This window comes from Heteronotia binoei, chromosome 4 (assembly GCF_032191835.1).
Source record: "Heteronotia binoei isolate CCM8104 ecotype False Entrance Well chromosome 4, APGP_CSIRO_Hbin_v1, whole genome shotgun sequence".
Lineage (NCBI taxonomy): Eukaryota > Metazoa > Chordata > Lepidosauria > Squamata > Gekkonidae > Heteronotia > Heteronotia binoei.
In genome coordinates this window covers 45,036,063-45,056,930 of record NC_083226.1, presented here as the reverse complement: position 1 = coordinate 45,056,930, position 20,868 = coordinate 45,036,063, and the positions used below count along the sequence as shown (strand labels likewise).

General features: G+C 50.7%; 1 protein-coding gene across 2 annotated transcripts in view; it reads left to right on the top strand.

The window, feature by feature from the left end:
• TEK (TEK receptor tyrosine kinase) overlaps positions 1-20,868 on the top strand; it is a 64,711-nt gene that overhangs the window by 17,208 nt on the left and 26,635 nt on the right. Inside the window, exons 3-9 of one of the 2 annotated variants that reach the window (XM_060237187.1) lie at positions 2,953-3,063; positions 4,938-5,093; positions 8,700-8,831; positions 8,951-9,091; positions 10,923-11,054; positions 12,417-12,571; positions 20,106-20,250. In XM_060237187.1, coding sequence (XP_060093170.1) covers positions 2,953-3,063; positions 4,938-5,093; positions 8,700-8,831; positions 8,951-9,091; positions 10,923-11,054; positions 12,417-12,571; positions 20,106-20,250 — 972 coding nt within the window. The remainder of the gene's footprint in view (positions 1-2,952; positions 3,064-4,937; positions 5,094-8,699; positions 8,832-8,950; positions 9,092-10,922; positions 11,055-12,416; positions 12,572-20,105; positions 20,251-20,868) is intronic. The other variant, XM_060237188.1, reaches the window with a different exon arrangement.

The following is a 20,868-nucleotide window of genomic DNA, read 5'->3' as shown; positions in this document are numbered from 1 at the left end:
CAGTCTTGAAGTAAAGATAAATATTAAGTATGGGCAAATATAAACTTGAGATAGGATCAAGTTAAATCAAGGATGTATCTTAAGTTATATATTGGAATATTTTGGAAGTCACACAGTCACATAAATGTAAACTCTGAAGAATAAACAGGGCTCCATGTGTACCAAGGATGTTATATTGGCCATTTATTTCCATTTTCTTAGTATCTAGGGTTGCCAGGTCCAATTCAAGATATATCTGGGGACTTTGGGGGTGGAGCCAGGAGCAAAGTTGTGACAAGCATGATTGAATTCCAAAGGAAGTTCTGACCATCACGCTTTTTGAATGCCTTCCCTCCATTGGAAATAATAAAGAACAGGGGCACCTTCTTTTGAAGCTCATAGAATTGGACCCTCTGGTCAAAACTTTTTTAAACTTGGTGGGAATTTTGGGGAGAGGCACTTGATGCTATGCTGAACATTTGGTGCCTCTACATCAATAAACAGCCCTCCCCAGAGCCCCAGATACCTGCAGATCAATTCTCCATCATACCCTATGGGAATCAGTCTCTGTAGGAAATAATGGAATGCCCAGCAGATATTTCCCTCCCTCTTTCTAATGACCCTGAAGTGGGGGGAGGGCCTTTGAATTTACTTAATGGATTTAGAAGCAGAAGGGTATAACTCTGTTGAGAGTTACAATGTCAGTGTAGTGGACTGATTCTTATGTCTTTCCAAAGACTGCTAGAAGCAGAACATCCAGTATGCTTTTCAGTTCAAGACCAGCCCTGCCCCATTACCATGTCAGTTTTCCAGCCCAAGCTTCCCCTTATCACTGGGGCCCCAAGGATCAACAAGGGAATGGAGGATGAGAGCTCCCCCCCCCCCATGAGAATCCTTTCAGATTCTCCTCTTCTCAAGACTTAAGCCTATAGTCTTCAGCCTGTTAATGTGGCAGCATGGGACCCATTGAGCTGAACTAGTGTAGCATCACACTCACAGGAAGAGGAGGATCCAGAGTTATGACTTCTGTAATGGGGAGGTGGTACTCCATGCTGCAAGTGTGTACAAAGCATTGGAGAACTGATCAGAAGCAATGAGAAGGTGACTGTGTCAGGTTGTGTTAGGTGAGGGAAACAATAAGAGTAAGAATGAATGGGAAGTGTGCTTCTTCAGAGAGGAAAGCCTTTAAACCTGCTAGTACTAAAAAGGAATTGGCTCCATTGTTGACTAACTTTGCTTCACGATCTTGTTGATCCTCTCAGCATGTACAGTATGCTGAACAAGATGTGGTACCTTTGCTTTCTGTGCATATGCACTCAAAATAGGTCCTTCCAAAAATCAGCCCCAAATGGAGCTGCCAGGTCTCCCATTATGTTGAAGTGGGGGAAAAAATAAACACACTTGGCAACATGGACTGCATGTCTGAGTCTCCTCCTGAGGAAATCTGAAAGTGATATAACATAGCCTTAGGAATTACCAGAAACTGTTCTGTTGATTCCTAAAGCTACTCTATCTCACTTACAGGTTTTCCTTAGAACTAACGTTGTGATTCAGCCAATATTGCTGACCCCATGTTCCCACACCAACCCTAGTCCCAAAATTTCAGCTCTATATGAGCTGACAACCTGTGGGCTGGAGATGGATGGATTAAGCCATGCAAGGTGCAAAAAAGATCTCACATGGTCCCGAAGACTACTGAGACAGATATGTAGTAGCAGCTTTTCCTTTGAAAACATGAAACCCAGCATTTATTGAAATCTATCCCTGGCACTGACTAGAATACATGCAAGACAAAAATCAGAAGGAAAGAAAAATGTGATGCTCTTTAGAACAGAAAAGCTGGAGATTATTGTTCTTCTCTGAATAGTGAATCTGGACTATTTGTAAAACACAGATAGCTCAATTATAGGCCATGAGCTAAACATACATTGGAACTGAGCCCACTGAATAACATGGATTCCCTTCCACTATAACAATACTGTGAACCACAGGCTGTGTGGGTAAACTAAACAACATGTTCAAAAAGAGCCAGGCTCTGGAAGAGTGACTCAGGGAAACCAAAATTAAACCTAAGATATATCATTTTGAAGTCTATTTGTTTGTTTGTAAAGGTTCAAACAGAGCAGGAAGTACAGAGTGAAATGCAATTATGTAAACTGAAATCTACACCAAAAAAATGTAGATGTCATTTATTACTGCATTTACCTGAAAGGTAACACTGAATGTAAGAAGATATCCCTAAAAAATGAGATATACACAAACCTTTTTTTATTACTGTAGATGTGTAATGGGAATATGCAGGTTTAAGATGGTTCCCATTTATTGATGGCACATGCGGGGAAAAAACATACAGACCAATCCTAAATGAAGTTACATTCTTCTAAGCTTAGGATAGTTCTGTGTTTAGGATTGCACTGACTATCATTCTTTGGTAGTTAAGCAAAGCTAGTTAACCTCTGTAACTGGTAGTCAGTCCCAGGTTCTGCAAAGATTTTGTATTATAGAGGAGAAGAGGAGGAGGAGAGGAGAATGGTGTCCCTTTGAGTCCCCAGGAGGGATATAAACAAATAATTTTGTAACAAGTGAGAAATCTCAAGTCTTTATTCAAGCCAAGTGAAAAACCAGTGTGAAATTTAACAGAATACAACTGGAATTTCCCTCTGAAGTTATTTTTATTGAAATGTTATGACTTTCAGGGCAGAAATAGAAGGAGTTTTTCAAATGTCTATGTAATGAAGATCCATCCACTTGTTGCTTCTGAAGAAGTTGGCTTTACTCCATGAAATCCTATACTGGAATAAAACATTAGTCTTAAAGTGCTACAAGATTCCTTTTGAGTTACATGTATAGTTAAATTTTGATAGCAATCCTCCCCCTCCCAATGTGTCAGCCCATCTTCTGTTTGGGAGGATTAATGAAGAAGCCATATTTACAATAGCTGATCCATTTTCTTTTTATTTATTTTTGTTTTAGCTTCCTTCCTTCCAGTGGCCTTAACTATTACAGCAAACAAGGAAGAACTGATCAGCATTCCCTTCCACAGAAAAGTGGTTAAGGAGGAAGATGCAGTGATCTACAAAAATGGTACCCATGTGCTGTTTCTCCATTTTGATTGACTCCTGAGCCAATATGCTGAAATTACAGTGTTCTGGCTGTAATGTGGGAAGCTTCAACTGTGGCTTCTTATTAAAGGCTTGAACAGTGGTAATCAAAAATAGCTAGGGTTGCCAAGTCCAATTCAAGAAATATCTGGGGACTTTGGGGGTGGAGCCAAGAGACATTGGGGGTGGAGCCATAAGCAAAGCAAAGTTGTGATAAGCACAACTGAATTCCAAAGGGTGTTCTGGCCATCACATTGAAAGGAACCGCGCACCTTTTAAATGCCTTCCCTACATTAGAAATAATGGATAGAGGCACCTTCTTTTGGGGCTCATTGAACTGGACTCCCTAGTCCAATCTTTTTGAAACTTGGAGCGCATTTTGAGGAGCGTCATTAGATGCTATGCTGAAAATATGGTGCTTCTACCTCAAAAAACAGTCCCTCCAGAGCCCCAGATACCCCCAGATCAATTCTCCATTATTCCCTATGGGAATTGATCTCCATAGGGAATAGTGAAGTGCCCAGCAGACATTTCCCCTCTCCCCCTCCCCCCCGTTCCTGATTACTCTGAAGCGGAGAAGGGCCTGCTCCCACCTGGGGATTGGCATCTCTACTCATGAGTTGTTGAGCTTCCAACTTCTTCAAAGTAACACAGAGCAAATGACCTCTGCAAAGATTGTGCAACCAACGGAGGGTCTGGGCTGCTTTCGCAGCCATGTTATTCTGCCTGCTCCCCACCCACTTCAGCCTTAAAGATGCAGACGCACCATCCCAAGAGGAAACCTTTCCAAGTGGAGTCTGAAGCCTCCAGAGGTGGAAAGGCACACGGGAGCTGTGGGGTCGGGAAGGAGCCTGGGAAAGTGGGAGAACCCCCGCTGGGACCTGGGGATTGGCAAGCCTAAAAATAGCTCCAGTTGTACCATTACGCATTTGTATGGGCAAATTAAAAATAGGGAGAGATGAAGATAAAATAACAGACATTTTAGTTCTATTTCCATATACTATACTCCCTGTTTATTTTTTAAAAAATTCAATCTTACCATAAAATCTTGGATGAGTTTCAGATATTAACTGGAGCTATAATTACTAAAACAAATACAATATTTCAATGATGCATATTAACAAAATAAGCACATATATTAAGCAGTAGAAACAGTAACAATTTCAATTGCATCTTATAGCAGTTATCTTTATCTGCAATAAGCATAGTAAGGTTTATCTGCAATAAACCTTACTATGTAGGGTTTCCATTTCTAGGGTTTAGTAGGGTTTCCATTTCTCCTCAGATTCCTTGATTGGTCCTTTACTTATATAGCTGATTAGTTTTTCCATTGCAGTATATTCAGCCATTTTATCTTTCCAATTTTCATGCTTTGGGCGCCATTGAGCAAATTTTTGAAGCCTTTCTCCAGCCTAAGGAACTCCGACTTAAGTGACTCTTCTATGGAGGAAGAGTTCAGTTCAGTTCAGTTCAGACCTTTACTGGCATAAAGAAGAGTTTAGTTTAAAGGAAGACTCCTTAAAGGGAAGGAAGAATCTTTGAAGGTTGGTTGGATCCAGCTCACTGTCAGAACTGTGAAAGTTGTATATGTGATAACTGTTTCACTCATGATAGTCATTGATGTTGGCATTGTTAATAAAAATACATGTGTGAAGTTTCTTAAAGTTCCTTTCTTATTTAAGGGGGGTGGGTAGCCATGTTATTCTAGTGTGGCAAAATATAACACAAGTATTATTAACCTTTAAGGAGGAGCTGAACTTTTTATTCTTATTTAAATCTTCCCCGCTCCCCCAGGAAGTGCACCTGTATGTTTGCTCTCATTTTCAGTCTTATTTTTATGGGCTCTTTTCTCTACAGGTACTTTCATATATTCTATCCTCAGGCAGGAAGTTCCAGAACTGCTGAAAGTGCCCATTGGTAGGGGAGTCCAGCTGCAAGATGCAGGGGTTTATTCTGCCAGATACATAGGAGGAAACCACTTTAACTCGGCCTATACTAGGCTGATAGTACGGAGTAAGTTTTGACCCATTTCCCAACTTTAAACTATGGATAAGAATCCTTGAGTAATTTTAGTGAGTAATTTTAGAGTTTCTTCTGGTGTCCTGACTTGAATGGTCCAGGCTAGATGGATCTCATCAGGGCCAGTTCCAAGGTTTCTGGCACCCTAGGCCCCTGCCCCCATGCCTGCAAAAAAAAAAAAAATGTATGTGTGTGGGGAAAGTGTGGCACTCTTTGAAATGGCCAGATTGCTTCAGAGATGGCTCATTAACAGAATGAAATTTGCCATATGAAACTTCCATCCCTGTATCAGTTTACTCAGAAATTGGCCACCAATGGATAACGTCTGATTTAGAACAGTAATGTGAAAGGGGACAGAATGGTGGGCCAGTGTGGCCCAATAGCATTGTGAGAGGGAGGCCATGATTGGGTCAGGAATTCCGGTCATTTGGGGGCAAGGGAGATATGGCAGTGGGACTAGGTCACAGAGATTTGGAAGAGGTCAGAGATATGAGAATGCTCGGACCTCTTCCCACCTACGTCCCATCCCCAGGCATGTCGGTTGTGGGGCTAGGATAACCTTGGCTCCAACATTGGTGTTGATTAATGACAGGTCTATTAACAATAAGACCCACACTCTATGAGATTACTTTGTAGAGCAATAGACCTAGCATATGTGACTCAAACATGGGTTCAGGAGGGCGAGACTGTCGCCCTGAATCAGCTTACCCCACCCGGGTTCTCAGTCCTCCACCAATTCCGGACATCTGGATGGGGGGGAAGGGGTTGCCATGCTCATTCGTGAATCCTTTTCTTTCAGGGTGCTCCCTGCCCCAAACATCACTGACATTGAATGTGTTGGCCTGGTATGGGAAGCTGAGGAGAGTTTGGCAATCTGGGTGATGTACTGGCCGCTGAATGCACCCCCAGAGAGTCTGCTTGCCCTACTGGATGTGGTGTCGACCTGGGCATTGGACTTCCCTAGGTTGCTGATCCTGGGGGATATCAATGTCCCCATTGATGATTTTGCATCCACGCGGGTGCAGGACCTGGTATCATCCATGAAGACACTAGGACTCAGCCAGTTTATTTCAGCTTCCACTCACCAGGCTGGCCATACGTTGGATTTGGTTTTTGAGGTTGGGATAACACCTGATCTGATTGCTGTTGATGCAGTTCCATGGTCAGATCATTACGCCCTGAAGGTCCGATTGGACTTGTGACCTCCCTCCTGTTCAGGTGGCGAGCAGATTTATGCTCCCCGTGAAGCCAACTGGACCCAGAGAGGTTTTAGGAAGCTTTGCGGGATCCGATGCCCCCTGGCGGTTTGTTGGATGAGTTAGTGGAGGACTGGTACTCCCGGCTCTCTACAGCCATCGACGATATCACCCCCCAGCGCCCTCTTCGCTGCCGTACCAAAGCAGCTCCATGGTATACCATGGAGCTGCACAGGATGAAGAGACAGTTTAGATGGCTAGAGCAAGTGTGGCAGAGATCTTATGACAAGGAGTCTAGAACTTCTTATAGAACATTTATGAAAGTCTTTGAGAAGGCAGTGAAGTCCTCAAAGAAAGATTTCTATGCGGCCTCCATTGCATCTACGAAATCGTGTCCAGCCCAATTATTTAGAATAATCCGATCATTGACTACGGTGCCAGCAGGCAGTCAAAAAGCTAGGGAATTGGATATCACCTGTGAGGCTTTTGCGACTCTCCCCCAAAATCTTCCAGCCACAGTTGAGATAGTACAGGAACTGGAAGCCTGTTGTCCGTCTTCAGGTCCCAGGTTGGACCACTTCACCTGCCTCACTCAGGAGGATGTGGACAGGATCTTGGCTGCAGTGAAGCCCATCATCTGTCCTCTGTACCCATGTCCATCTTGGCTTGTTAAAGTGGGTGGAGATGGCATCAGGGGTCCCTTGGCTGAGATTGTCAACCTATCCCTATCATCGGGAATATTTCCAGCCAAGCTTAAAGAGGCAGTGGTTCGTCCGCTTTTGAAAAAGCCATCATTGGACCCAAAGGTCCTAGCCAATTACCGCCCAGTCTCGAAATTATTGTTTCTGGGCAAGGTAATTGAGAAAGCGGTGACTGAGCAGTTTCAAGCTTTTCTGGAGGATACAAACCCCCTTGATCCCTTCCAGTCTGGCTTCTGTCCTGGTCATGGGGTGGAGACTGCTTTGGTAGCCCTCACGGATGACCCTAAAAGGCATCTGGATCAAGGCAGGTCAGTGCTGCTGTTGCTCCTAGATCTTATAGAAACATTTGACATGGTCGATTACAATCATGACCCACCGCCTTGCACACATTGGAGTTCAGGGGGTAGCCTTACAGTGATTTTCCTCCTTTCTCTGTGGTCAGGGACAAAGGGTGGCGATTGGCAAGCAGATCTCCCGGTGTTATCCACTGGAATGTGGTGTTCCGTAGGGAGCTATTCTCTCACCAATGATATTTAACATCTATATGCGCCCCATTGCCCAGATTGCCAAAGGTTTTGGGCAGGGTTGTCACCAGTATGCAGATGACACCCAGCTCTATCTGCTGATGGACGGCCGGCCAGACTCCGTCCCAATTCATTTGACCAGGGCATTGGAAGCAGTGGCTGGTTGGTATACAGTTGAGCCGGCTGAAGTTTAATCCAGCAAAGACCTTTACAAGGACCTGTGTCTGAGCCATGGGAAGCTAAGAACAGGTATCCAACTTCCCACCCTGGATGGTGTGCCTCTTGTGCCAGCTCAGAAGGTGAGGAGTTTGGGAATGATGCTGGATGCCACCCATTCTATGGAGGCCCAGGTCACAGCAGTTGCACAGCAGGTCAAACAACTAGTGCCCTATCTGGCTTCCCAGGACCTAGCCACAGTGATCCATGCAACGGTCACTTCCAGGTTGGACTACTGTAACTTGCTCTATGCAGGCTTGCTCTTGGGACTGATCCAGAAACTCCAGTGAGTGCAGAATGCAGCAGCACAATTGCTGACTGAACTGCCTGTACCGGCAGGCAGTCAACCGTTGCTGCAGAGTCTGCACTGGCTACCAATTGAGTACCGGATCCGTTTCAAGGTTTTAGTATTAACTTTTAAAGCCTTACACGGCCTGGGACCTACATACCTATGGGACCATGTCTCCCCATATGAGCCCCAGAGGCCTCTATGATCAGCCAATCAACATTTTCTGACCATCCTTGGCCCAAAGGACATCCGGCTTGCCTCGACCAGAGCCTGGCCCCAAGCTGGTGGAATCAGCTCCCCAAGGAGATACGGGCCCTTCCAGATTTATTGCTATTCCAGAGGGCCTGTAAAATGGAGCTGTTCTGCCAGGCTTTTGGCTGAGGCAGCCAGCGTCCTCACACCAGCTAATTGACCTCCCTGCACTGGCCGCATCCTGTGTTTCAATCTGTGAAGGATGTACATATCTGTACACTGACAATGCCTTATTTTATTTCATTTTAATGGTTTTAACTGTTTAAGTTTAATTGTCTAATAATGTGATCTTAATTATTTTATTATGTTGTAATCTGCCCTGAGCCCGACCTGGGAAAGGACGGACTAGAAATCAGCAAAAATAAATAAATAAATAATCTCTTGACCTTTTAGCTCATCGTATTTTATGTTTTTGCATGAAGGGTGTGAATCTCAGAAATGGGGACTAGACTGTAGCTCTCACTGTCCTGACTGCAAGAATGGTGGCATCTGTCATGAAGACACTGGGGAATGCATTTGCCCACCAGGCTTTATGGGGAAAACATGTGAAAAGGGTAAGAGGAAGTATTATCTTGCATTTAACACAAAGGAGCCAAACAGCTCCCATCTTGGCCATCCCAATGTCAACTGAACAGCAGGCATCAATCTGATATTTCACTCTTATTCTTTATAGCTTGTGGAGAAAACATGTTTGGCAAGACTTGCAAAGAGAACTGTAAGGAAGACTCAGGTTGTAAATCATTTGTTTTTTGCCTTCCTGACCCATATGGCTGTTCTTGTGCCTCAGGCTGGAAAGGACTCCAATGTGATGAAGGTAAAACTATATAACTAAATGGTATGTAAAGGAGAAGGGCTAAAATGGCTGTGAACTAGAATGCCTTTTCCTCAGCACCATTTTCTTGACCTCAGTTTTTCCCTCTCATTAGCACTGCAGTTTACCCAACTGAGGAACCAGACCACCAACATACTGGCATCCTGTACGTTTTCCCCCATAGGACAAAATGCAGCTCCAAGGAATATGCAAAAATGAAAGTGGAGAAGGATTAATCTCCACCCCAGAGACTTTGGCTCTGGTCTGGGTTTTGTTTGCTAGCTACCAATTTTTTTAAAAAAACACCACTCCACAGATCCAGTCATGAATTCCAAAGCATCTTAACTTAGTTTGACTCCTCAGGGTCAAGGACCTTTCTGCAGTCAACCAGTCACAGTAGAATTAGCACATACCTAGGATCAGGGCCGTAGCCAGGATTTTACAAGTCAGGGGGCTTTTTAAAAAGTCAGGGGGCACCCTTTCCCATCCACTGCAGGGCTTGCCACTTCTCAGAAGCATTATAGGGTAGGGGCAAAAGCTGGAGGCTCCGAATGTGGACAACTTGAGACAGCCAACCCTAAAACTTTGGAGTGAAGAAGGGACTGCACCTTACATGCTAGGAGCGGGGGCGGGTTCCTTCCACTCCCTCTCTCCCACCCTGGCACTTTGCACCCAGCAGCATTATCCATCCTCTCCCCGCCCCCCACAGCCCATTCCACATGGCTTCCTCTGCCTCTTTCCTCTCTACCTGTTGCTTTTGCTGCCACAGTGAACTATGCCCTGCTCAGCTCTCTTGGCTCTGGCTGCCACTGATGATGCTTCGCCAGCTCAGCCATGGCAAAAAGAAAATGAAAAAAGCAGACTGCATGCTGGAGGTCCCCTGGAAGTCAGGGGGCTCTGCATGGATGTCAGGGGGCAGTGCCCTCACAGGCCTCCCTGTTGCTATAGGCCAGCCTAGGATGGAAAGGGCTCAAGATGCCTATTTGACCTGGTTCTATGCTATTGGAATGTGGCTTTGCTCTCCACATTTCCCACAGCATCAGCTTTTCTGTAATGTTTTCCAAACCTGTTTTGCTACAAAGTTTTGAGAACCATTATGACTGTGTGTGAAGTGTGGCGGGGTGGTGGTGTAGATTTTCTTGGTCCTGCTCACACAGTAGCCATTTTCTCTGTCCCAGTCTCCACTGCAGCCATTCTCCCACCTTTCAAGCCACCAAAGGACCTTTGTGAGGCTTTATTTATAAATCAACAATTGACCTATCAATATAATGGTTTGTCAGTATGTTTATTACTGATTTAAAAAAAAAAAAAAAAAAACCTTGGGTAAAGATTCCTTCTGTAGTAGGGCAGGTGGAAAGGCTCCCATGGGGATTGGGGTAGCAAAAATAAGCAGAAAGCTGTGATCTGTTCACCCTGTTGCCATTGCATGCCATTAGCAACTGCAGTGACACCACGTCTTCCATTGGAAAGTGTTGCCATGTCAAAAAGGTCATGATTGCATTTCAGAGTAAACTCAGATTTGTTTCTGTCTCTCCATGGGAAATAAATTGTCAAAAGTGTACGACCTTACAAACCACTCTTAGCCTGTCTTCAAAGTCATTGCTGAGTTCCTCTGCAGAAATATTCAGTGGATGGACTGAATTACATCTACAGGGAATGCTAGTAGTCATCTGTATTGCATTAGAAAAGGATGCTATCAGAAACCGAATAAATGAGAGGGGATTAAGGGAAAGGAATGCCATGGATAGCAGTAGTGGTGGTCAATTGATTCAGAGTGAGAGTTTTGTTGGTGAACACATTTGTTGATTATTCCGTCGCTTGTGTGCTCTTGCAGTTTGTGAGTCTGATTTTTATGGACCAGATTGCAAAGTGGCATGTAACAACTGCAATAACCGAGGAAGATGTGACAGATTTAAGGGCTGCGACTGCAACTCCGGCTGGCATGGCCTACAATGTGAAAAAGAAGGTAAAGCAAAGGTAACAGTGTAGTGCAACAATAAGTATTTGTGTTCCATGTGCCAAAAATTTGTGTCTCCTCCTGGCTTTGTCCAGAACTTGTTCCAAACTCTTGCCTTGTATTATAAGGTTGCCAAACTCCAGGTGCTATCTGGAGCTCTCCCGCTATTAGAACTGATCTCCAAGTGACAGATATCAGTCTATCTGGAGAAAATGGCCACTTTGGAAAGTGGATTCCTCCCCTCCCCAAACCTCACCCTCCTTAGGCTCCACCCCCAAATCTCCAGATATTTCCCAACCTGGAGCTGGCAACCTTACCCACATACAAAATTTGCTCATGTCATGATCAACAAAAGAGAGTTGGAAGTTTGATACAAGGTTAACTATCAAGAGAGACACAAACCATTTTCACAATGTGCTTTTTCAAACTGTTATGCAGCACAGGAGTTTGCCAGTTTCAGCAGAACAGCAGGAGGAGGGGCTGCTTAATGCAAAATTGCCTCCCCAAGCTTCTTTGCTCCCCCACTAGGAGGACTTACCGTATGTGACTATCATAGTCACACTTTCATGTAAGTGAAGCCAAGGAAGCGGACAGGAGTATTATCATTGTCACCCACTCTAGATAGCCACAGAAGGTGAACAAGCAGAAAGAAGACAGTTTTCATGCCATGTTAGAAACCTGGAAATGTTACCTTGTCCCTGCACCCAGAATGAAAACATGGTGCACAAACTTTAGTTTAATGAGACCACAGATTTATTGGCAGAACTGAAGCATAGCCCAATCTTTTGATGGATTACAAAATGGGGGGGGGGGGAGGCTCCTGGCTTAAGGCTTTTAGAACAAGCTGTCATAAATTAGAATGTACCTGCCAGTCCAATGTTATGCTTCCCATTGACCACCATGCTTGGTGAAAGGTAGGACTGGCAAAGCACATCTCCTAGACAGCAGCCATGTTCACTGTGCCTCTAGTTGTCAGAATTCTGAATAGTCCACATTGTACATTGTCAACCCTAAAAAGAAGCTTCTGCTCAACACTCTTCTTACAATATAAACCTTATGTTGACCTTCAGTCTGAATCAGTGTTCTGATTAATTATATTTGTTCAACCACTGACAATCCAGGTCTGTAGCAGCTTATTAGAATCACACTGCAAGATCAAAATAGCACCAGACAATAAACTAGCATGTCTTTAACTTGCAGTATCAATTTAAAGGTGCACGTGCCAATTAAGCAAAGAAAGCCTCAGTTGGTTACTGTATTGATTAAAATGATCAGATCTTTCAGTCCTACTTTCTAGGCTTTATGCTTGTAAGCTGGTGTCAGGTATCCAAAAGGGCATAGCATGTTCTAATTCCTTTATGCCTAATGTAGGTTCAGCAGATGAATCGCCCCAGATAGAAAATTTACGAGATGCACTGGAACTCAATTCTGGCTCAGAGTTTCGCCCTAGTTGTATAGCTACTGGCAAGCCGCTTCCTACGAAAGAAGAATTTAAATTGATAAAACAAGATGGAACAGTCCTTAAGGTAAGTCAGCGGTCAATTTATTCTTTGATTTCAATGAATTTAGAAAGGTGTAACAATGTTTAGGACTGCACTGAAAACTTCTGCCTTCACTTCTCTCCCCTTCCATATTAAGTTTTGGAATTTAAGCTTTCAGAGATATTTTTATTTTTGGCTTTTAAAAAATCATGTGCACTGACTGAAACATTGGTCTAGAGATTAAGCCCTATGTGGAGCAGGAAGTCAAAAGAAGCTTTATTACCACAGACAGGATACATTTCTACTTCACAGGGCTGGAGCTGGGGAGCCAGCGCAAGGCTGGTGCCCCAGGCCAGGTGCCCCCTGCGCCCCTCACTTCATCAACAAGGGCAAGCCCAATGCCGCTGCACTGGAGCTTCTGCCACCAGTGTCACACACAAGCACAGGCGCAAGGGACGGAGCGACGGTGAGTGATCGGTGTGCATGCACGTTGAGGCTGGAAGCCCCATGTAGGGTGACCATAATGTCTGAAGGCCAGCCAGGGACACGTTTGGGGGGGGGGGAAGGTAGGGGTGCGCGCGCGCAGAGAGCGCGCACCGCCGGAAACAGGAAGTGACGTCACTTCCAGTGACGTCATGCCACCACAGGAAACAGGAAGTGACATCACTTCCTGTGACATCATTTCCCCCACGTCACCTGCCAGAAATGGGAAGTGACATCACTTCCTGTGACATCATTTCCCCCAAATGACATCATTTCCCCCAAATGCCACTGCCGGAAACAGGAAGTGACTTCACAGCACTTCCTGTGACATCCCCAAAAACCCCCCAAATATCACCGCCGGAAACAGGAAGTGACTTCACAGCACTTCCTGTGACATCCCCAAAACCCCCCCAAATATCACCGCCGGAAACAATTTTGTTCTGAAATCCTGTATATACTTCATCAGTATATGGGATAAGGCACTTTCTCAACTGTGCTGCATAATGCAGCCTATTTATTTTGTCCTGTTTGCTCTGTTGGCTCTATCTGCGCCACCTTCATCACTTTCGGGGTGTGGATCCCCCAGTGGGGTGGTCTCCCGACTCCCTCCGCCGGCTGTTTCTGATAGCCCTGCGCCCCCTCTTTCATTTGATATGTGTCCCGTGTGGGTGCCACCCTCCCGCCGGGAGATGCCGCAAAATGAGCCCCCTTGAGGCTTATGGCGGCAGGGCTCAGGGGAAGTGAGCTAGACTGCTGTTCTTTTGAGGGGTTATAGAGTGTTTCGAGCCCGTCCCTGTGGCATCGGTCCCATCATTGTGGGACCCAGGGGGCCGGCGCAGCGGCACGCCGAAGCAGCCTGTCACTAATAACACAGGTCGAGATGCAGGACAGGAACCCGGAAGTGACCGACAGGCTGCTTCAGCGTGCCGCTGCGCCGGCCCCCTGGGCCCCACAACGGCGCTAGCCTCTGGAGGCCTCCAGGACCAGCGCCGGGCCTCTCCGCTACCGGCGCTGGCCTCTAGAGGCCTCCAGGGACCAGCGCCGGCTGCTCCGCGGCCTCTCCGCGGCCTCCGCTGGTCCCTCGAGGCCCTCCAGAGACTCTGGAGGGCCTCCAGGGACCAGCGGAGGCCGCGGAGAGGCCTTCACTGGTCGGCGCTGGTCCCGGAAGGCCTTCCAGAGGCTCTGGAAGGCCTTCCGGGACCAGCGCCGGCTGCTCCGCGGCCTCTCCGCGGCCTCCGCTGGTCGCTGGAGGCCCTCCAGAGTCTCTGGAGGGCCTCCAGGGACCAGCGGAGGCCGCGGAGAGGCCTCCACCACCGCTGCCGGCCCCGCGCGCGGGCAGTGAAGGCGGCGAGTGAGGGAGGGAGCGTCCCTGCACGTGCGCAGGGGCCCTGCGCAGGCGCAGGGACGCTCCCTCCCTCACTCGCCGCCTTCCCCGCCGGCGCCCGCGGCCCACCACCTCCGGGGCTGGCTAAACCGGGACCTCTAAATGGTCCCGGTATAGCCAGCCCGGGAGGCGGGAATAGGGGGCCAGAACCGGGACATTCCCGGGCTCCCGGGACGGTCTGGCCACCCTAGCCCCATGGCTAGGGTGGCCAGACCGTCCCGGTCTCCCGGGACATTCCCGGATCTGGCCACCCAATCCCGGATCCCGGGCTCCCTATACCGGGACCATTAAAGGTCCCGGTTTAGGCAGCCCAGGAGCCGGTGGGCCGCGGGCGCGGGCGGGGAAGGCGGGGAGTGAGGGAGGGAGCGTCCCTGCGCCTGCGCAGGGCCCCTGCGCACGCGCAGGGACGCTCCCTCCCTCACTCCCCGCCTTCCCCGCCCGCGCGCGGGGCCGGCAGCGGTGGGGGAGGCCTCTCCGCGGCCTCCGCTGGTCGCTGGGGGCCTTCCAGAGTGTCTGGAAGGCCCCCAGCGACCAGCGGAGGCCGCGGGGAGGCCGCGGAGCACCCGGCGCTGGTCCGGGAAGGCCTTCCAGAGCCTCTGGAAGGCCTTCCCGGACCAGCGCCGGCCAGCGAAGGCCTCCCCGCGGCCTCCGCTGGTCGCTGGGGGCCTTCCAGAGTGTCTGGAAGGCCCCCAGCGACCAGCGGAGGCCGCGGGGAGGCCGCGGAGCACCCGGCGCTGGTCCGGGAAGGCCTTCCAGAGCCTCTGGAAGGCCTTCCCGGACCAGCGCCGGCCAGCGAAGGCCTCCCCGCGGCCTCCGCTGGTCGCTGGGGGCCTTCCAGAGTGTCTGGAAGGCCCCCAGCGACCAGCGGAGGCCGCGGGGAGGCCGCGGAGCACCCGGCGCTGGTCCGGGAAGGCCTTCCAGAGCCTCTGGAAGGCCTTCCCGGACCAGCGCCGGCCAGCGAAGGCCTCCCCGCGGCCTCCGCTGGTCGCTGGGGGCCTTCCAGAGTGTCTGGAAGGCCCCCAGCGACCAGCGGAGGCCGCGGGGAGGCCGCGGAGCACCCGGCGCTGGTCCGGGAAGGCCTTCCAGAGCCTCTGGAAGGCCTTCCCGGACCAGCGCCGGCCAGCGAAGGCCTCCCCGCGGCCTCCGCTGGTCGCTGGGGGCCTTCCAGAGTGTCTGGAAGGCCCCCAGCGACCAGCGGAGGCCGCGGGGAGGCCGCGGAGCACCCGGCGCTGGTCCGGGAAGGCCTTCCAGAGCCTCTGGAAGGCCTTCCCGGGCCAGCGCCGGCCAGCGAAGGCCTCCCCGCGGCCTCCGCTGGTCGCTGGGGGCCTTCCAGAGTGTCTGGAAGGCCCCCAGCGACCAGCGGAGGCCGCGGGGAGGCCGCGGAGCACCCGGCGCTGGTCCGGGAAGGCCTTCCAGAGCCTCTGAAAGGCCTTCCCGGACCAGCGCCGGCCAGCGAAGGCCTCCCCGCGGCCTCCGCTGGTCGCTGGGGGCCTTCCAGAGTGTCTGGAAGGCCCCCAGCGACCAGCGGAGGCCGCGGGGAGGCCGCGGAGCACCCGGCGCTGGTCCGGGAAGGCCTTCCAGAGCCTCTGGAAGGCCTTCCCGGGCCAGCGCCGGCCAGCGAAGGCCTCCCCGCGGCCTCCGCTGGTCGCTGGGGGCCTTCCAGAGTGTCTGGAAGGCCCCCAGCGACCAGCGGAGGCCGCGGGGAGGCCGCGGAGCACCCGGCGCTGGTCCGGGAAGGCCTTCCAGAGCCTCTGGAAGGCCTTCCCGGACCAGCGCCGGCCAGCGAAGGCCTCCCCGCGGCCTCCGCTGGTCGCTGGGGGCCTTCCAGAGTGTCTGGAAGGCCCCCAGCGACCAGCGGAGGCCGCGGGGAGGCCGCGGAGCACCCGGCGCTGGTCCGGGAAGGCCTTCCAGAGCCTCTGGAAGGCCTTCCCGGACCAGCGCCGGCCAGCGAAGGCCTCCCCGCGGCCTCCGCTGGTCGCTGGGGGCCTTCCAGACACTCTGGAAGGCCCCCAGCGACCAGCGGAGGCCGCGGGGAGGCCGCGGAGCACCCGGCGCTGGTCCGGGAAGGCCTTCCAGAGCCTCTGGAAGGCCTTCCCGGGCCAGCGCCGGCCAGCGAAGGCCTCCCCGCGGCCTCCGCTGGTCGCTGGGGGCCTTCCAGAGTGTCTGGAAGGCCCCCAGCGACCAGCGGAGGCCGCGGGGAGGCCGCGGAGCACCCGGCGCTGGTCCGGGAAGGCCTTCCAGAGGCTCTGGAAGGCCTTCCCGGGCCAGCGCCGGCCAGCGAAGGCCTCCCCGCGGCCTCCGCTGGTCGCTGGGGGCCTTCCAGAGTGTCTGGAAGGCCCCCAGCGACCAGCGGAGGCCGCGGGGAGGCCGCGGAGCACCCGGCGCTGGTCCAGGAAGGCCTTCCAGAGCCTCTGGAAGGCCTTCCCGGACCAGCGCCGGCCAGCGAAGGCCTCCCCGCGGCCTCCGCTGGTCGCTGGGGGCCTTCCAGAGTGTCTGGAAGGCCCCCAGCGACCAGCGGAGGCCGCGGGGAGGCCGCGGAGCACCCGGCGCTGGTCCGGGAAGGCCTTCCAGAGGCTCTGGAAGGCCTTCCCGGGCCAGCGCCGGCCAAGGAAGGCCTCTCCGACGCCTCCCTGGCCTCGCCGCCGCCCCCGCCGCTGGACTCGCCGCCGCCGGACCCGCCGCCGCCGCCCGACCCGCCGCCGCCGCCCGACTCGCCGCCGACCGCCACCGCAGGTAAGGGGGCCGAAAGCGGGGGGGGGGGCGGCCTTCCTTTCTTCCCTCCCTCTTCCCTTCTTTCCTTTCTTCCTCCCTTCCTTCCCTCCCTTCCTTCCCTCCCTCCCTTCCCTTCCTTCCTTCCCTCCCTCCCTCCTCCCTTCCTTCCTTTCTTTCTTCCTTCCCTCCCTTCCTTCCTTCCTTCCTTCCTTCCTTCCTTCCTTCCTTCCTTCCTCCCTTCCCTTCCCTTCCTTCCTCCCTTCCCTTCCCTTCCCTCCTCCCTTCCCTCCTCCCTTCCCTCCTCCCTTCCCTCCTCCCTTCCTTCCCTCCCTCCTCCCCTCCCTCCTCCCTCCCTTCCTTTCTTTCTTTCTTCCTTCCCTCCCTTCCCTTCCTTCCTTCCTTCCTTCCTTCCTTCCTTCCTTCCTTCCTTCCTTCCTTCCTTCCTTCCTTCCTTCCTCCCTTCCCTTCCCTTCCCTTCCCTTCCCTTCCCTTCCCTTCCCTTCCCTCCTCCCTTCCCTCCTCCCTTCCTTCCCTCCTTATGTTCTTATGTGGCGCAGAGTGTTGGACTGGAGGGGCCACTGGCCTGATGCAACAGGGCTTCTCTTATGTGACACAGAGTGTTGGACTGGATGGGCCACTGGCCTGATCCAACAGGGCTTCTGTTATGTTCTTATGTGACGCAGAGTGTTGGACTGGATGGGCGCAGAGTGTTGGACTGGCCTGATCCAACAGGTCTTCTGTTATGTTCTTATGTGACGCAGAGTGTTGGACTGGATGGGCCACTGGCCTGATCCAACAGGGCTTCTGTTATGTTCTTATGTGACGCAGAGTGTTGGACTGGATGGGCCACTGGCCTGATCCAACAGGGCTTCTCTTATGTTCTTATGTGACGCAGAGTGTTGGACTGGATGGGCCACTGGCCTGATCCAACAGGGCTTCTGTTATGTTCTTATGTGACGCAGAGTGTTGGACTGGATGGGCCACTGGCCTGATCCAACAGGGCTTCTCTTATGTTCTTATGTGACGCAGAGTGTTGGACTGGATGGGCCACTGGCCTGATCCAACAGGGCTTCTCTTATGTTCTTATGTGACGCAGAGTGTTGGACTGGATGGGCCACTGGCCTGATCCAACAGGGCTTCTGTTATGTTCTTATGTGACAATACTGACTTTGGTGGACCCAAGCACTGATTCAGTGTAAGGGAGCTTTGTGTTTGTGACTGGAGTGGACAATACTGACTTTGGTGGACCCAAGCACTGATTCAGTGTAAGGGAGCTTTGTGTTTGTGTCTTCTGGTGCAATTTTGTTCTCAGATCCTGTATTTACTTCATCAGTATATGGGATAAGGCACTTTCTCAACTGTGCTGCATAATGCAGCCTATTTATTTTGTCCTGTTGGCTCTGTTGGCTCTATCTGCGCCACCTTCATCACTTTCGGGGTGTGGATCCCCCAGTGGGGTGGGCTCCCGACTCCCTCTGCCGGCTGTTTCTGATAGCCCTGCGCCCCCTCTTTCATTTGATATGTGTCCCGTGCGGGTGCCACCCTCCTGCCGGGAGATGCCGCAAAATGAGCCCCCTTGAGGCTTATGGCGGCAGGGCTCGGGGGAAGCAAGCTAGACTGCTGTTCTTTTGAGGGGTTATAGAGTGTTTCGAGCCCCTCCCTGTGGCATCGGTCCCATCGTTGTGGGACCCAGGGGGCCGGCGCAGCGGCCCGCTGAAGCAGCCTGTCAGTCACTTCCGCATCTCGACCTGTGTTATTAGTGACAGGCTGCTTCGGCAGGCTGCTGCGCCGGCCCCCTGGGTCCCACGACGATGGGACCAATGCCACAGGGAGGGGCTCGAAACACTCTATAACCCCTCAAAAGAACAGCAGTCTAGCTTGCTTCCCCCGAGCCCTGCCGCCATAAGCCTCAAGGGGGCTCATTTTGCGGCATCTCCCGGCAGGAGGGTGGCACCCGCACGGGACACATATCAAATGAAAGAGGGGGCGCAGGGCTATCAGAAACAGCCGGCGGAGGGAGTCGGGAGCCCACCCCACTGGGGGATCCACACCCCGAAAGTGATGAAGGTGGCGCAGATAGAGCCAACAGAGCCAACAGGACAAAATAAATAGGCTGCATTATGCAGCACAGTTGAGAAAGTGCCTTATCCCATATACTGATGAAGTATATACAGGATTTGAGAACAAAATTGTTTCCGGCGGTGATATTTGGGGGATTTTTGGGGACGTCACAGGAAGTGCTGTGAAGTCACTTCCTGTTTCCGGCAGTGGCATTTGGGGGAAATGATGCCATTTGGGGGAAATGATGTCACAGGAAGTGATGTCACTTCCTGCTTCCGGCAGGTGGCGCGGGGGAAATGATGTCACAGGAAGTGATGTCACTTCCCGTTTCCGGCAGGTGGCGCGGGGGAAATGATGTCACAGGAAGTGATGTCACTTCCTGTTTCCGGCGGTGGTATGACGTCGCCGGAAGTGACGTCGCCGGAAGTGACGTCACTTCCTGTTTCCGGCGGCGCGCGCGCTTCGCGCGCGCACACTCCTGCCTTCCCCCCCCCCCAAGGTGTCCCTGGCTGGCCTTCAGACATTATGGCCACCCTACCCATGGCAGCCACTGAGCTTGCTATTTCCCTTACTGAGGAAATTAGGGCGGGTAGGAGCATTGAAACTGGCACCCTCCCCCCAGAGTTGCACTCCAGGCAGCCACCTCATGCTGCCTAATGGACATGCCAGTTCTGCTGCTTCAAAATGGCTTCCAGAAGCATCAAAGCTTAATTGCTACTCTCCTGAAATTAAAGGCAAATTCTATAACCACGCTTGCAATACACCACCACTGTAATATGTATATGGCATACTCTCAGTTATCATAGTTAGGGGATTGACCCAAGTTTGGAGGATCACCCTAACCATCATTGAATAAAAGAGTCAATAACTAGTGAAATTCTTCAGAGGGCTTCGTGCATCTCTAACATAATGATTCTTTTGTGTTGCTTGTTGTTTCAGCCTATCTCAGTAACAAATAGGAGCAATCAGTCGGAAGCTACATTCTATATTGAAAAAGTCCAGCCTCCTGATTCCGGAACATGGGTCTGTGTTGTTGAGACAGTAGCAGGCATGACAGAAAAACCATTTCAAATTACAGTTAAAGGTAACTGAGAATCATCTGCATTCAGACTTTGGTGCACCTAAATCATGTTAAAAGTAATTCAATTCTGGCCATAATGTTGCATTAGAAATCCCATTTTTTAAGTGAAAAAATACCTAGCTTTATCAGGATTAAACTAGTGGATACTGGAAATGGAAAGGGGCTCAAAGCACATAAATATCTGCTTTATGGTTTTATTTTACTTGCTCTGCAGAAAAGCAGAATACCTGCAAGCAACTGAGATGATAATCGGATGAAATGCTTTCTCTAGGCAAAGGCAGCTTATTCAAGGCTTAAAATGGAGCCTAAGAAGGCTGCCTTCTGCCCAACCATCTTTTAAAATTTTGCTGCATCTAGCCTGGTTAAGAAAGATTCTATGAGCTCAAAAGCTTGTATAGTCTTTTGTGTTATTTGGGCTGGTCCTAATAAAAGGAGTTGTATTCTTGTTGTTATATTCTTGTTGATAGATTTTGTGTGGACCAATTTGGATGAATGACTTTTTAAAAATGGAGCACTTGGTCTAGTCCTGTGCTGAGAAAAAATATAGAGCAAAAATTCCTTTTCATAATAAAAACAAAGCAACTGGAAGTCAGACTTGCCAATATATGAAGTTAGTGGATG